The sequence below is a fragment of the Schistocerca serialis genome, chromosome 1 (genome assembly GCF_023864345.2).
Source record: "Schistocerca serialis cubense isolate TAMUIC-IGC-003099 chromosome 1, iqSchSeri2.2, whole genome shotgun sequence".
NCBI lineage: Eukaryota > Metazoa > Arthropoda > Insecta > Orthoptera > Acrididae > Schistocerca > Schistocerca serialis.
The window spans coordinates 1,137,644,491-1,137,661,100 of NC_064638.1; the positions used below are offsets into that span (position 1 = coordinate 1,137,644,491).

The window sequence follows — 16,610 nt, forward strand, 5'->3', positions numbered from 1 at the left end:
TTATTGAAATTTCCGTGTACAGATTTAATTACATGGTGGCTAAGCTGCTACCTTTTCTCACCCCTTTCTCAGCAATGCTGCCCTCTTGTGTCCTTTGATTCATAACTGCAGTTTAGTTTCTGTACAAGCTATAGATAACTTTCAGCTCCCCGTAGTTTGTTGCTACTGTCTTCAGAATTTTAGTGTGTATTCCAGTCAACATTGTTCAAAGCTTTTGTAATTTTGCAAGCGCTTTAAATGTGAGTTTGTCTTTCTTACAATTAGCCTCTAAGTTAAGTTTTAGTGTTAGTATTTTATAGTGTGTACCTACATTTATCCAGAACCCAACATGACCTTTGTTAAGGTCACCTTCTACCTGCAGCTAATTCGTGTTAGTGTTTTGCAACCATGACTTAATAAACTGATGGTTCTATAATATTCTCATCTTTCAACACATCAGTCTGAGGATATTTTATCTCTCTTGTGTGTCTTGCATGCCCTGTAGAACAGTTTTGTCATGGTACATTTTCTTAATGACATTAATACTTCTGAAGGAATGCTATTTAGTTCAGGTACTTTGTTTCAAATTTGAGAGCTCTGTCAACTTATTCTTGCTGTATCACATTCATGTCACACCTCCATCCATTTCCTCTTCATGTATAAACAGGTTTTTTGATATTGGTATCAGTCATTTTCCCTTGTTAACTTGCTTAATTTATTTTTAATATTGCACACGTCTCCAGGAAGCATGTATTCATCAGGCAAAAAATTGCAATACAAAAACATTTAACATTAGTACACAAATACGTTAGTAGTTCTTTGTGTTGTTGTGGCCGCCTCATCTAACTTCATTGCATGTAACATTGATATGGTGTAATAGCGCACTAGTTGCCAAATATTCCAGTTTTCACAGAATGTGCCAAAGTATAAGATTGAGGTGTGTGATTTAAAGGGACACAAATTGTTATTAATATATGTATATTAGGAAAAGGAAGGGCTCAAGAATTGAGATATTCATATAATTTTTGCTGCTGTATTATTATCAATTTTATATAACAACATTATGAAAAGAAAAGTTGCTACTCACCATATAGCAGAGATGCTGAGTTACAGATAGGACAGTAAAAATACTCGTCACAGATAAAGCTTTCGGCCAGTAAGACCTTCGTCAAAAATAGAGGACACACACACACACACACACACACACACACACACACACACACACACACACATTATTGCAGTCTCAGGCAACTGTGTGAGTTGCATTTGCCTGTGTGTGTGTGTGTGTGTGTGTGTGTGTGTGTGTGTGTGTGTGTACTCTTGGTATTAATGACTGCTTGAAGACAAGAGTAAATCATGTTACTCATAACCAGAAATGTTATAAGCATGAAGGACTTGTTAGAGGCAGCAAATGATGGTAAGGGCATAGCTATCACCACTGATAGATGGTGTCGTTGCTCTAGACACGAGCTGTGGGAGAGTGACCTGCTGTTCTTGTTGCAGTGACAGTTGTTGCTGATGCCATTCCTTCTGAGTGGCGAAGACCTGCTGTTCTTGTTGCAGTGACAGTTGCTGGTGCTGTTTCTTCTGAGTGGCAAATTGTTGATGCTGATGATGCTGCTGTTGGAGTCACAGTTGTTATTATCAAAATTCCATAAAATTGGGATTTATAACACTGACACAGAATGCAAACATCTTGCCAACAGAACAATAAGATAAGACATTGTTGTCACTTGCCCCTCTGTTCTGTCACAAATTTGTAATTTGTAAACAAGACCAAGTTCATGTGAGAGGTACATGGAAGAAATGTTAATAATGATAGCTAGAAAGTAACAGCTAAGCATGAATGGTCATTATTGATGCACCATAGTAATAAGACTAACTCAATGGGTGCTTACCTAAATTCATGCTGCTAGATGCCACACCCACCCATCGTTAGCCGTAAAGCCTTCAGATTGCTGTCAATCTTGTCCACTGGCGCCAAAGAGTCTGAGATACCAATTTTTCTGTCACTTATTTTTCTGAGAGGAGGTTGTAACTTATTGTACATGCTATGTGAATTAGTAATTCTGTGGGTGGGAGTCTTTGTTGGGTGATGCCTAGGTCTTGCCTGGGAATTGCATGGACTAACATACAAGATCGTGAATATGTGCTGCATGAATTCTGATGCAAGATTGTAAATACACGCAGAAATCATTTCTTCGAACGTCTTGTAAACATAACATGTAAAGTAGACCATGACATGAAAGTCTTACCAGTAATTTGAATCTCCTACTGAAGGGGAAGAGTAAAACATGGCATACCATCTGTAAAAGTTAACTTAATTAGATCCAGAGGATGACTATATTTTGCTTGGGTTTAATGACGTACATGGTTCTCAAGTTTGGCCTTTCAGTGATTGATGTGTCAGAAAAAATTCACCAAGTAACGTGGCACAGTGGTTAATATATTGGTTCCATGTTCAGAAACACAGGCATTCAGTTCCCTCTCTGACTATCATGAGTTACGATGATTCATGGGATGTATTATGAGGAACAGCTGGTTTGTTTTCAGATGTACAAAATATGTGAACAACAGAATGGATTGTCACTATCAGGTGCAATGATGGACTGATACCAGGAAGCTAGATTAACTAATATTTGTTCTTGCAGGTATCACTGGGGCTGGGGGGAGGGCCCTCAGTCACACATTAGTCATTAGTCAGCCCATGCTGCGGCTGGGAGGAGGAGGGGGAGGGGGGGCTCAGGCACACATTAGTCAGCCCATGCTCTGACCCATACCCCAGAGTAACAACTGGCTCACTGTTTTTATGCCCAGCATCCACAACATTTCCATATAAAAGGTCCTATTAATTTTTTCCTAACACTAATAGTTTCCATGTTGGAGTGGATGGAAACCTACAGATTATTGAAAATAGTGTTTTAATGGTATAAAATTAATGTTTATTGTTAAAAAAGTGGGTTAAGAACAAATATTAAATGTTTGTACCATATCAAAGTGCAGTAGATCAATATTTAAAGGATAAACTGTGTTCTGGTGGTGCAACAGAGTGGAAAGGAGAGGGGGGAGGGAGGATGATGATGATCATGATATTTGGTTTGTGGGGTGCTCAACTGCACGGTCATCAGCGCCCGTGCAAAGTCCCAAGTTTTACACAGTCCAATTTTTTTTACACAGCCCAATCAAGCCACTGTCAGGAATGACAATGATGGTGATGATGAAATGATGAGGTTACCACAAACACCCAGCCCCTGGGCAGAGAAAATCCCCAACCCAGTGGGGAGGGAGGAAGGCAGAAGTTGGAAGTGTGAGGGAAAAGCAAGTCACTAGATTGTCACGCATTTCCTTCTTTCATAAGTTGTCAAACTGAATAGCAAGCAGATGGTTTCCTATCTTTTCTAGCCCACTGCCTCACAAAAAGTAACTACAGGGTGTTTATATGGACCCTACTGCACCTCACCTTATGAATCAGTGGTGATGCAATTTGCAGACATGCCTGGTGGGGGGGGGGGGGGGCATTTATTTTTCTCAAAATGCATTGACACTGTGCGGAGTACAGATATGAGTAACTATTAATACTAATGCAAAAAAGGAAAAGAACAGAATCTGCATAATTCTCCGCACACTGTTCTGCACTTATGGAGGGCAGTTGATTCTTAGTCATTCTGTACAGCAGCTTTAGTTTTCTTCTAGAAAAGGCAACTTCCCCAGCCAAGGACACTGCTCACTTTTCAGTATATCGACAGACTATACCTCCCCAGTATTTCCTATCCAGATCTCTCATTTGGGTATACAAAATAAGTTCATTGATCTCGTGTTTATATAGTGGAGTTATTTTTGGTTTACTTAGTGACTAATACTTACTTGTAGTTGTTGTGTTAGCTATTATGTAAAAAAAGCTGTACAGGCTATAGCTCCCATCTGTCAACTATGCAATAACCTGTCCCAAATGTGACATACTGGCAATATGTACTTGATGGTGTTGTTTCATTTTCTCCTCTATCAGGGTCTGGATTAGTTTTCACACCATGAGTATCAGCTCCCCAAACATCTGAAGAGGCCCAAGGGTTCTCTCTGTAACAGAAGTAGGCCATCAGTGTGTTAATGGAAATTCAGATATTTCAACATACGTCAGGCATTGCATGAGCACATTACTGTTCTAGTTTGAACGTGATGGCCCATGAATTGAGTGGTGAGTGGCTCTACTCTCCACAGCCCACTCTAAAAGTGCCAGCTGTTCGAGAATGGAAGAGATTTATGCAGTCTACTAGTAACACAGTAACTTTCTGGTCATTCGTTAATTCATCACCAATTGACTATAAAATGGTTACACAGCTTTAAAGTATGCGTTCAATGACACATAGCTGCAAGATGCCACATTTCCTAGTTCAATCTCCTTCCCATCAACACTGCATAGGTCATTGGCAACACAACACTTACAAATTAAGCCATTCTCTGCCATGTTTATAGGAATGTATTTTACATAGTAGCTTGTTAACAACTGCAAATAAGTTCTTACTTAATAAACTGAAAATAATTTCACTACATAAAGACAAGCTCAGCGAAGTTATTTTGTCTTTTATGTAAGACAACTGGACAGGAACTGCAGGGGAGGTATAGCCTGTGTGTAACTGAGAAGCGAGCAGCACTTGTGGTTGGGGAAGCCAACTTTCCCAGAAGAATGCCACAACTGCCATACAGGATGATCAAGAATCAATTTCACATCCAGCCGTGCAAAATGACGTGCAGAGATTTATGTAGAATTTGTTCGTGTCATTTCCTTGTGATGGTATTGCTAGTAACACTTACCCATAACCTATGTAGAAGATAGTTGTGTCCCCCCCCCCCCCCCCCCCCCCCTCCAGAGTGTTTGTGCACTCATCGCCAGTGATTCATAAAGCAAATGGTGGAAGGGTCTCTAAAACTTCGTGAAATAGCGTATGGTGGCTTTTTGTAACATAGTGGGGTTGGAGACAGTCCTGCTCACTCTCTTCAATTCCAGGCCTATGATGGAGGAAATGCACGACTACAATCTGATGAGCTGCCTTCCCTCACATGTCTTACCTCCACCCCATCTGCCAACCCCTTTCCAGACTGTCACACACATAAAATACAATTTATATCTTAATACAGTTGTAATGCACTTAGATGTGGCACACATGATTAATATTTGTTCTTGACCCGTTTCATGTAACAACAAGCATTAATTTTATACCTCTAAAACACCTGCAAATAAGTTCTCACTTAATAAACTGAAGATAACTCCACCACATAATAAACTGAGAATTTTCGAGTTTTCTCTGGGACTAATAGTTTCTGTGTTGCAGGAGACAGAAAAATCACAGATTTTTAACCCTAGGATCCATGGTGCCGAAAACACACATGAATGCATATGCAGGGCCTCCAAGGCCCTGCCCTAATTTAAAATTTCCCTCTTTTCATATAATCATTCTTTGGAGTTAAATTTATTTCTGTCAAATTTATTGTCATATTGAAAGATTCCTAAGATACAGTAACAGGATCTGGTGGGCCTGATTAACATTTTATTGGTTAAAAAAAAAAAAAAAAAAAAAAAAAAAAAAAAAAAAAAAAAAAAACCTCAAAGAGTGAATTTTTATTAGTTACATCCATTTACATACAACATATACAAATAATTTTATTAATTCACTTATAAGTTGCAGTTTACATTTTATAACATTTATTACAACCAATTTCTTCAACTAAATCATACTCATTATTCACAATATTATGTATATAGGCAATATTTTGACAAAAAGTTATTATTCATTGTTCACATAAAATTGCATATTTCTTACTTTTCAACATGTGACAAACAATAAGCACAAAGAACGCCACTGTGTTCCATACAAATGTTGGTTTTACACTTAATGCATGTCATAGCACTTTTTCTGTGTTTATTATATGGAAAATAATTGCATCTTCTTCTTTTTCCTGAAACAGGTAGTTGGTTCGGCAGTATGACATCTTTTTGAACACCACATCTTTGCATGGCATCAACAATTTTCTTTGGAAGATTAGGGATCTGAATACGAAGGTCCATTATTGGTCTTCCCATTTCCTCTGCTAAATCTCTCGTCGGGAACAAACACATTTTATCACTTCTTCCACTATGGTATGTCAGATGTTGGGCGGAAAATGAAATTTCACTGTTCATTGCTGCAACATCCATCATATTCATCCATAATGCAAATGGCCATCTTCTTGTTTGTCTCTTGCAAATGTAATATTGAATTTTCTGGTCCATTTGATCTACTCCACCCTTCGTAGAGTTACAGAACTTTATTATATCTGGTTTCTTTTTTGCATGAGTTTCATCAATGTTTCTGTCGTGATGCATTGTGCAAATGAGAACTACAGACTTTTTCTTTTTGGGAACATAATTAACCATTGTAATGTCACCTCTAAATGCAAACAAAGAGGAATGAATCGCTCTTGAGTCAGATGTTTTCATATCATTAGGAATTTCTGGTTTATTTTGTTTGATTGTTCCCACCACTGTAATTTGCTTCTGAAGCATCTCTTCTGCCAGCTGCACACTAGTAAAGAAGTTGTCAACAATAATATTTTTTGATGAGCCTTCAATGCTTTTAGCAAGATCTTTCACCACATTCTATCCAAGATTTTTCTGAATAGGTTCATGGGGCTTCCTTCCCATGTAAACAATTCCGTCTAAAACATATGCAGATATAGCATGACATAATCAAAATATTTTTATGCCATACTTGGCTGGTTTAGAGGGCATATACTGGGTGAAGCTGCATCTTCCACGGAATGGGACTAGCTGTATGTCAACTGTGAGCGAATCATTGGAGTCATTCTATTTCTACACTTGTCAAGGAATAGTTCCCATACATAGTGAACAGCTGCAAGTTTGTCATCTGCGGATCGAGCTTCACGGGTACACCTGTCATCAATCTAATCATTCTCCTTATATCCTCGAATCTATTTACTGACATGGTGGCCTGATATGTAGGATTTGCCTTTTCATCCAAGAATAATTCCCTAATAGGGACATCCCAACTCTTCTCAACACCAGAAAGCAGTAAAAGACCAAGAAAACCCCCCCATTTCAGCAAGCAAAACATTTTTCCATGTTTTACCATATAAAGCAGCCACTCTTCTGCTTTCAATATTTGTGCAGCTGATGATTTCCTCTAGTATTTCCTTGGAGATGAAATAGTCCCAGGCATCCTTAGGTTTACAGGTTTTCAAACCACGGGCTGGACCAGGTGCCTTCTTTACGATATTATGGACAGGCGTAAGAAAAGTTGCAAGAGGATCTAATTTCCAAATCGTTCAATTCCGACTAATGTATGTGTGGTCTTCTATACCTTTTTGTGGTGGTTCTTCATTTTCAGACTCTGGTGAAGTAATATTATCGGAAGGACTGTCATCTACCTCAATATTCAAATCTGCAGATTCATTGGCTGATTCTTCACTACTTGCATCTTCAAAAGTATTTCCTTCCTCGCAAGAATTATCTTATTCAAACCACTGAGCCACAACACTTTCAAAATTAGCTGCATTTACACATACTGACTCTCTGGCTTTCTGTGTCGAAGCCATAGCAAAAGGCATGTCTCTCGAACAGCAGCTTGTGCAGCACTAAACGAGTCATACTCGTTACAATATGGGCCTTGCAGCAACAAACAAACTACAGTAACAATGAGGCTGACAAGAGCAGCCCAGGATAACAATACTATGCAATAATAAAACATTTGATAGCAAAAAGATCAATAATACACCGACATCGCCAATATGTGAAAGTAGTGTGTATTATTTTTTAGTTATACTATTAATACTACAGCTACTGCTGCTGTTGGCACTCCTATTGCTGGAAATACCACTACAGTTATTGTTGAATTAATAACTGCTCCCAAACAAATGTTGAAGACAATATAGCCTAAAGAACATTTATAAACGTGTGAGGGCTTCTGAAGCCCTGCTTATGCATTCATGGTGTATGGGTAAACATATTGAATTATACAAAAAAGGTATCTCGTTCAGACTTGATAGGAGGAATGTCACAGTGTTAGTGAAAGAGTACTGGAAAGCAGTTTGAAATGAAACAACAAATTACAGATTTTTTTAAAAAATGAAGACATACAAGGGCCTCAGAGGCCCTGTATATGCATTTTAGGGTTAACATAACAATTCAGTTCTTTGTTGACTGGGCTAATATGCTGGGGAAAATTGAAAAATGACATCAACTGCCCGGATGGGAATAGATCAACCGCAGCATGAAGAAATATCGGAAGCTACATTAGTTGATTGTTTAGTGCTCCCTCCTTTTACCTGAGGCGCCATGCTGAGCAAGTTATGCCAACCTTCATGAAATTAACATACCCCAAGAATAATGCAGCAACAGCGTGGGTCAAGCTTAGAGTGACTAAAGCATTGTTAAACGAGAGAATATTTTATATTTGCTATGAACTTGACAAGAATTCCAGGAAACTGTTGTGCCTTCAGTATAATGTGATCAATGAGTTCAGTCCCAAGACTTGTGAATGAGTGGATAGTGTCCTGTTTTTTTACCATGCAATGGAGAGAACCAAGTTGGTCATTCATCAACATAACCAATAAGGAAATTACACCATGATGCCCTATCAGTCCTCAAGAAGGAGCTCAACTTTGCCCTAAAGCTGATGGCAGCAGCTGTCCTCTTGTCTCACAGTGGGACAAGCAATTGAACTTCCCCAGCATGAACATGACACAGGTATAAAATTAAATTATAAAATTATTTATTAATGCTTGTTGTTACATGAAATGGGTCAAGAACAAATATTGAACATGTGTGCCACATCTAAGTGCATTAGATTGGTTGGTTTTGGGGAAGGAGACCAGACAGCGAGGTCATCGGTCTCATCGGATTAGGGAAGGACGGGGAAGGAAGTCGGCTGTGCCCTTTGAAAGGAACCATCCCGGCATTTGCCTGGAGTGATTTTAGGGAAATCACGGAAAACCTAAATCAGGATGGCCGGACGCGGGATTGATAAGTGCATTAGAACTGTACCCAATACAGTCATCTACACTTAACAGGTACACTGTCTTCCCCACACACAATTCATACTCAGTGAAGGAAAGATGCCTACAGGTGTGATGGAAGAGAAGAACCTTTTCAATAAGGTAGCTGAACTTGCCTTTCGATATCAACATTGGATGCCTAGCATATGGTCTTGTGAAGTATGTGAGCAACATTCTTAGCATATATGTTGGCTTACGTGAACACAGTGGCTCACTCATTTCAAAATTAATGACACTGATGGTCTTGTCAGGTTTGACTTCGTTTCTCTCTTCAGATGGGTTCCATGTTTAAACTTGATTGGCAAGAAATTTGACAATAAGATAACAGGCCTATTCAAGCACATCCTTTCCTATGCATTCTGTGTCTTTGGTGGAGACTGATTGATATAAACGGACTGATGAGGTAGCTATGGGCAACCCACTTCCCCCCATTATTGCAAATTTATGTATACAACACTTTGAAGAGAAAGCTCTAAAGTCAGTCACAGAAATGCCATTTTAGAGCTTCTGTTAGTTAAGCAACAAATTTGCAATTGGGATGCACAATAAAGACAAACTAGAATTCCTACAACATCTAAATTTCATGAAGCAAATGGAAATTGACATGAAACTGGATGTGTTTGAAGGAGGGCAATGGACTGCACATGTAAATCCACTCATGCAAGCTTATTTCTGCAGTCACCATCATACAGCACAGATAAATGACACTGAAAATGTATAAGCCAAACTAGAACAACTGTAACGTAGCAGGGGGCAGAGAATTCACAAACAACTGTCCAACTGTGTTCTTTCCATACACAATCACTTTGTCCAGCAGAATCAGTGGTATTATAGAAATAAAGGTTTGAAGCATATTCTGGCAGCCTGTCGAAATTAAATCTGTATTGGGCTGTGTAAAAAATGTTGAGGATTCCGCAAGTTGAGAGTGTATCAGCTCACTTGCCAATGCAGCTTGTTGTCTGTAGGTAAACTGTCAGAATCATGGAAGAATGCTGCATTGAGCAGTGGTATACACACACTTAAGACAGGCAGGCAAGTCATTAATTACAGAACATTGCTTGAAAATGGAATATTCCCTGGATTTTAACCAAATGAAGGTAATGAAACAGACCTCTAACTTCCTGGAATCCATCATGACAAACTCCACTGAAAATAAATCACAGAAAACGTTATTAACTGTGACTCAGGCACTACCTCAGTAAAGCCTGGGGTCCTGCTTTTGATCTGCTTAAGGAACAACAGATACATAGACCACATAATGATAATGGAAGAGCAAAGGTCAAACAATGAGATAGACCAAGTATGCTAGACAATGATGATAGTGAGCCAAGTGCAGTGCTGAGACCAAGTGTGGAATGCCTGACCAGCCAACAGCTGTTGCAGTTATTAAGTATTTTCTGCACCAGCCTACTGTCATCAGACTATAAGTGTTTGAACTAGAGAGAGTTGAAGACATACAGAAATGATCTTCTTGACTGAATAACCAATCATACTGCACATATCTAACACAGTGATTGACTGTTCAGTCAAGATGTTATCCCTAAGTTAGCATCTCCGTCATTTTTTGAAGTAGCTTTGGGTGAATGCCAAGAGGGCTTCTTAAATAAGATGATTCCAGATTTCCTCTCTCTTCCTTGTCAAATTTAAGCTTGTGTTGGTGTTGCTGTTGTTGTTGTTGTTGTTGTGGTCTTCAGTCCTGAGACTGGTTTGATGCAGCTCTCCGTGCTACCCTATCCTGTGCAAGTTTCTTCATCTCCCAGTACCTACTACAACCTACATCCTTCTGAATCTGCTTAGTGTATTCATCTCTTGGTCTCCCTCTACGATTTTTACCCTCCACGCTGCCCTCCAATGCTAAATTTGTGATCCCTTGATGCCTCAAAACATGTCCTACCAACCGGTCCCTTCTTCTGGTCAAGTTGTGCCACAAACTCCTCTTCTCCCCAATTCTATTCAATACCTCCTCATTAGTTATGTGATCTACCCATCTAATCTTCAGCATTCTTCTGTAGCACCACATTTCGAAAGCTTCTATTCTCTTCCTGTCCAAACTATTTATCGTCCATGTTTCACTTCCATACATGGCTACACTCCATACAAATACTTTCAGAAACGACTTCCTGGCACTTAAATCTATATTTGATGTTAACAAATTTCTCTTCTTCAGAAACGCTTTCCTTTCCATTGCAAGTCTACATTTTATATCCTCTCTACATCGACCATCATCAGGTATTTTGCTCCCCAAATAGCAAAACTCCTTTACTACTTTAAGTGTCTCATTTCCTAATCTAATTCCCTCAGCATCACCTGACTTCAGACTACATTCCATTATCTTAGTTTGGCTTTTGTTGATGTTCATCTTATATCCTCCTTTCAAGACACTGTCCATTCCGTTCAACTGCTCTTACAAGTCCTTTGCTGTCTCTGTCAGAATTACAATGTCATCGGCGAACCTGAAAGTTTTTATTTCTTCTCCATGGATTTTAATACCTACTCCGAATTTTTCTTTTGTTTCCTTTACTGCTTGCTCAATATACAGACTGAATAACATTGGGGAGAGGCTACAACCCTGTCTCACTCCCTTCCCAACCACTGCTACCTCTTCATGCCCCTCGACTCTTATAACTGCCATCTGGTTTTTGTGATAATTGTAAATAGCCTTTCGCTCCCTGTATTTTACCCCTGCCACCTTCAGAATTTGAAAGAGAGTATTCCAGTCAACATTGTCAAAAGCTTTCTCTAAGTCTATAAATGCTAGAAATGTAGGTTTGCCTTTCCTTAATCTTTCTTCTAAAATAAGTCATAAGGTCAGTACTGCCTCACGTGTTCCAATATTTCTATGGAATCCAAACTGATCTTCCCCGAGGTCGGCTTCTACAAGTTTTTCCATTCGTCTGTAAAGAATTCGTGTTGGTATTTTGCAGCTGTGACTTATTAAACTGATAGTTTGGTAATTGTCACATCTGTCAATACCTGATTTCTTTGGGATTGGAATTATTATATTCTTCTTGAAGTCTGAGGGTATTTCGCCTGTCTCATACAACTTGCTCACCAGATGTTAGAGTTTTGTCAGGACTGGCTCTCCCAAGCCCGTCAGTAGTTGTAATGGAATGGTGTCTGCTCCTGGGGCCTTGTTTCAGCTCAGGTCTTTCAGTGCTCTGTCAAACTCTTCACGCAGTATCATATCTCCGATTTCATCTTCATCTACATTCTCTTCCATTTCCATAATATTGCCCTCAAGTACATCACCCTCTATATACTCCTTCCACCTTTGTGCTTTCCCTTCTTTGCTTAGAACTGGGTTTCCATCTGAACTCTTGATATTCATACAAGTGGCTCTCTTTTCTCCAAAGGTCTCTTTAATTTTCCTGCAGGCAATATCTATCTTACCCCTAGTGAGATAAGCCTCTACATCCTTACATTTGTCCTCTAGCCATGTTTGCTTAGCCATTTTGCACTTCCTGTCGATCTCATTTTTGAGACTTTTGTATTCCTTTTTGCCTGCTTCATTTACTGCATTTTTATATTTTCTCCTTTCATCAGTTAAATTCAATATTTCTTCTGTTACCCATGGATTTCTACTAGCCCTCGTCTTTTTACCTACTTGATCCTCTGCTACCTTCACTACTTCATCCCTCAGAGCTACCCATTCTTCTTCTACTGTACTTCTTTCCCCCATTCCTGTCAATTGTTCCCTTATGTTCTCCCTGAAACTCTGTACAACCTATGTTTTAGTCAGTTTATTCAGGTCCCATCTCCTTAAATTCCCACCTTTTTGCAGTTTCTTCAGTTTTAATCTACAGATCAAAATCAATAGATTGTGGTCAGAGTCCACATCTGCCCCTGGAAATGTCTAACAATTTAAAACCTGGTTCCTAAATCTCTGTCTTACCATTATATAATCTATCTGATATCTTTTAGTATCTCCGGGATTCTTCCATGTATACAACCTTCTTTTATGATTCTTGAACCAAGTGTTAGCTATGCAAGCTTGTGTTCTGTTTTTAATTATGGTCATATTGACTGCATATTAAGTTTGTAAATTCCCGTGCTTTTACTTATCTTTATTTTCCATGCTACTAAGCAGACAATATTCAAACACATGTATTGCACATTTAAGGACATCTAAAGTACTAAAGGAAATGCAGCATTTATATTAGTTTCACAAGTGGGCTGTGAATTAGAGAACATTTCCTTCTGTATTCACCTCACATGGAACAATTGTTATTTTCTGTTTTTAGAGAGGCCACAGACTGCTTCTAAGCTTTCCACTAAACAAAATTTGGATGTGAAAGATGAGAAAACGGAGAAAGTTCCTGCACCTTCATTACCACGTGACAGCGTCAATGTCAAACCTGTGAGTTGTAATTATCATGCAATTACCATTTTAATACAGTTTTATGTTTTTGCATAGATAATTATAAATAATATTTATCTTTTGTTTATTAAACAAATTTTTTGAACCTGCTTGCAGAAGAAAGTTATATTAACAGTTGCGTAACTATTGTTAGTAGTGTCCAAAACAATGCAGTTACCAGCAGTAGCCATACAAAGTTTATCCAAAATTAAAAATAGCATCTCTGTTGAGAATTTGTTAATTGACTGTAACACAGCTCAGATTGTGAATACAAGTCATGCAATAGTGGCTAAAATCTTATAGTACAAAAGTCACCCCTCTTTAAAGTAAGGAAAATGAACAAATTAGAGAGAGGTTCATATTACTGTTTCATCACACAGGGTACAAAACTGCCCATAAACTGAGCAGAACCATTAATGGTTGATGGTGTGTGAATGCAGCAGACTTTGAAAACTCTACATTTTAAAAAAAATCTTCAGTAACTTATTAATTTACTTTGTAAATTGGTTTGTAAGTAATCTCCTTTGGAGAATTGCGTGTGGTAGCCACGCAGTCTTAGGTGCCTTGTCATGGTTCGCATGGCTCCCCTCGTTGGAGGTTCAAGTCCTCCCTTGGGCATGGATGTGTGTGTGTTGTCCTTAGCGTAAGTTAGTTTAAGTTAGATTAAGTAGTGTGTAAGCTTAGGAACCTATGAACTTATCACAAATTTCCAAATTTTTTTGCTTTGTAGACTGATTGCATCTCACTAGTATTGCAATAAAGCTGAAGCCTGCCACCTGCTTTAGTCATTCTCCTTGTACAATCCATACCTCTTGCAGTATTCTAGGACGGGTCCCACTTATGGTTTGTAAGCAATGTCCTTTGTAGACCAACTGCATTTCCCTAGTATTCTACTGATAAGCTGAAGCCTGCCACCTCCTTTAATGACTGGCTGTTTGGTTGGTCTATTTCATATCCCTACAAAGTTTTACACCCAGGTATTTGTATGAGTTGATTGATCCAACTGTGACTCATTGATACTGGAATCAAAGGATATTACTTTTTTTTTTTCATTTTCTGAAGTGCACAATTTTACATCTTTGAACATCTAAAGCAAGCTGCCAATTTTGCACCACATTCATATTTTATCAAGATCTGAGTGAATATTTGTGCAGCTTTTAGAAAACTGCTGCACGGTGTGGGATCCATACCAGAGAGGATTGTCGGAGTACATTGAACAAGTTCAAAGAAAGGCAGCACATTTTGTATTATTGTGAAATAGGGGAGAGAGTGTCACTGAAATGATGCAGAGTTTTGGGTGGACATTATTAAAACAAAGGCATTTTTCATTGCAGCGTAATCTTCTCATGAAATTTCAATCACCAACTTTATCCTCTTAATGCAAAAATATTTTGTTGACACTGACCTACATAGGGAGAAATGATCTCTGTGATAAAATAAGGGAAATCAGAGCTCATACAGAAAGATATAGATGTTCGTTCTTTCCGGGTTCTATATGAGATTGGAATAATAGAGAATTGTGAAGGTGGTTCGATGAACTGTCTGCCATGTACTTAAATGTGATTTTCAGAGTATCCTTGTAGGTGTAGATGTATATGGTCATTTCTTGAAACTTCCTGATGGATTAAAACTGTGTGCCGGACCGAGACTCGAACTCGGGACCTTTTCCTTTCATGGGCAAGTGCTCTACCAACTGAGCTACCCAAGCACGACTCATGCCCTGTCCTCACAGCTTTAATTCCGCCAGTACCTCATCTCCTACCTTCCAAACTCCACAGAGGCTGTCGTGCGAACCTTGCTAAGCCATGTCTCCGCAATATCATTTCTTCCAGGGGTGCTAGTTCTGCAAGGTTCGCAGGAGAGCCTCTGTGGAATTTGGAAGATAGGAGACAAGGTACTGGTGGAATTAAAGCTGTGAGGACGGGGCGTGAGTCATGCTTGGGTAGCTCAGTCGGTAGAGCACTTGCCTGCAAAAGGCAACGGTCCTGGTTTCCAGTCTCGGTCTGGCACACAGTTTTAATCCGCCAGGAAGTTTCATATCAGTGCACACTCCGCTGTAGAGTGAAAATTTCATTCTATAAACATCCCCCAGGCTGTGGCTAAGCCATGTCTCCACAATATCCTTTCTTCCAGGGGTGCTAGTTCTGCACCGTTCACAGGAGAGCCTCTGTGGAGTATGGAAGGTAGGAGATGAGGTACTGGCGGAATTTGCCAGGAAGTTTCATATCAGCACACACTCCGCTGTAGAGTGAAAATTTCATTCTATTGTCATTTCTTGCTCGTGATCTTCCACAAGCTCATCAATATCATTGTTGTCCACTTCTACTCCCATGCTCTTGGCCAAAGACACAGTCTCATTGATTACATGCTCCGCAGGTATTGACTCAAATGCCTCAGAGTCACATTTGACAATGCACTTCGGCCAAAGCTTCTTCCAAGCAGAAGTGAGAGTTCTCTTTGCAATCCCTTCTCACGCCTTTTCAATCATCTTGATGCATGTAACGAAGTTGAAGTGATATTTCCAAAACTCTCTGAGAGTGAGACTGATTGCTTCAGTCAACTCACAAGGCAATTCTCAAAGAGTGCTTCAGAGTAGAGCTTCTTAAAGTTAAAAATAATCTGTTGGTTCGTAGGCTGGAGTAAGGAAGAGGTGTTGGCCAGCAGAAACTGGTTCTTGATGAATTGAAATTGTAGGCCTGGAGAATGGGCAGGAGCATTATCCATGGTAAGCAAGACCTGGAGTGGCAGTTTCATCTCAAGCAAATATTTTTTCACCAAAGAACCAAACACTCCATTGATCCAGTAACAAAAAAGATTGTTGTTGGACCTCCACATCACATGTAACCTGCTCCTCTGGTCTTTACACATCTTGAGGGCACATGGAGTTTCTGAATGGTAAACAAACAGTGGTTTAATTTTCACCTAGCCACCTGCATTTGCACAGAATAACAGTATGAGATGATCTTTCATTGGCTTGTGACTGGGCAATTCATTCCCCTCCACTGTTATAAAGGTATGCTTCGGCATCTTTTTTCAGAATACATCCATCTCTTTACAATTAAAAACCTGTGGGGCAAATAATTCTCAGAATCTATGAGGATCTTGAAGTTGTTGATGAAGCTCTCCGCTGGCTTTGATGTTGGAGCTGGCTGCTTCACTGTGCCTCACAATACTGTTTATGCCAGTTCTTCTCTTAAACTTCTCGAACCACCCACAGCTTCCCTTAAGC

At 39.3% G+C, this 16,610-nt stretch overlaps 1 protein-coding gene across 1 annotated transcript in view; it reads left to right on the forward strand.

Moving 5' to 3' along the window:
• Window positions 1–1,365: 1,365 nt before the first annotated feature.
• LOC126455903 (golgin subfamily A member 6-like protein 22) overlaps window positions 1,366–16,610 on the forward strand; it is a 285,498-nt gene continuing 270,253 nt past the window's right edge. The window contains exons 1-2 of the mRNA XM_050091664.1: window positions 1,366–1,396; window positions 13,266–13,381. Of these exons, the coding sequence (XP_049947621.1) occupies window positions 1,366–1,396; window positions 13,266–13,381 (147 nt within the window). The remainder of the gene's footprint in view (window positions 1,397–13,265; window positions 13,382–16,610) is intronic.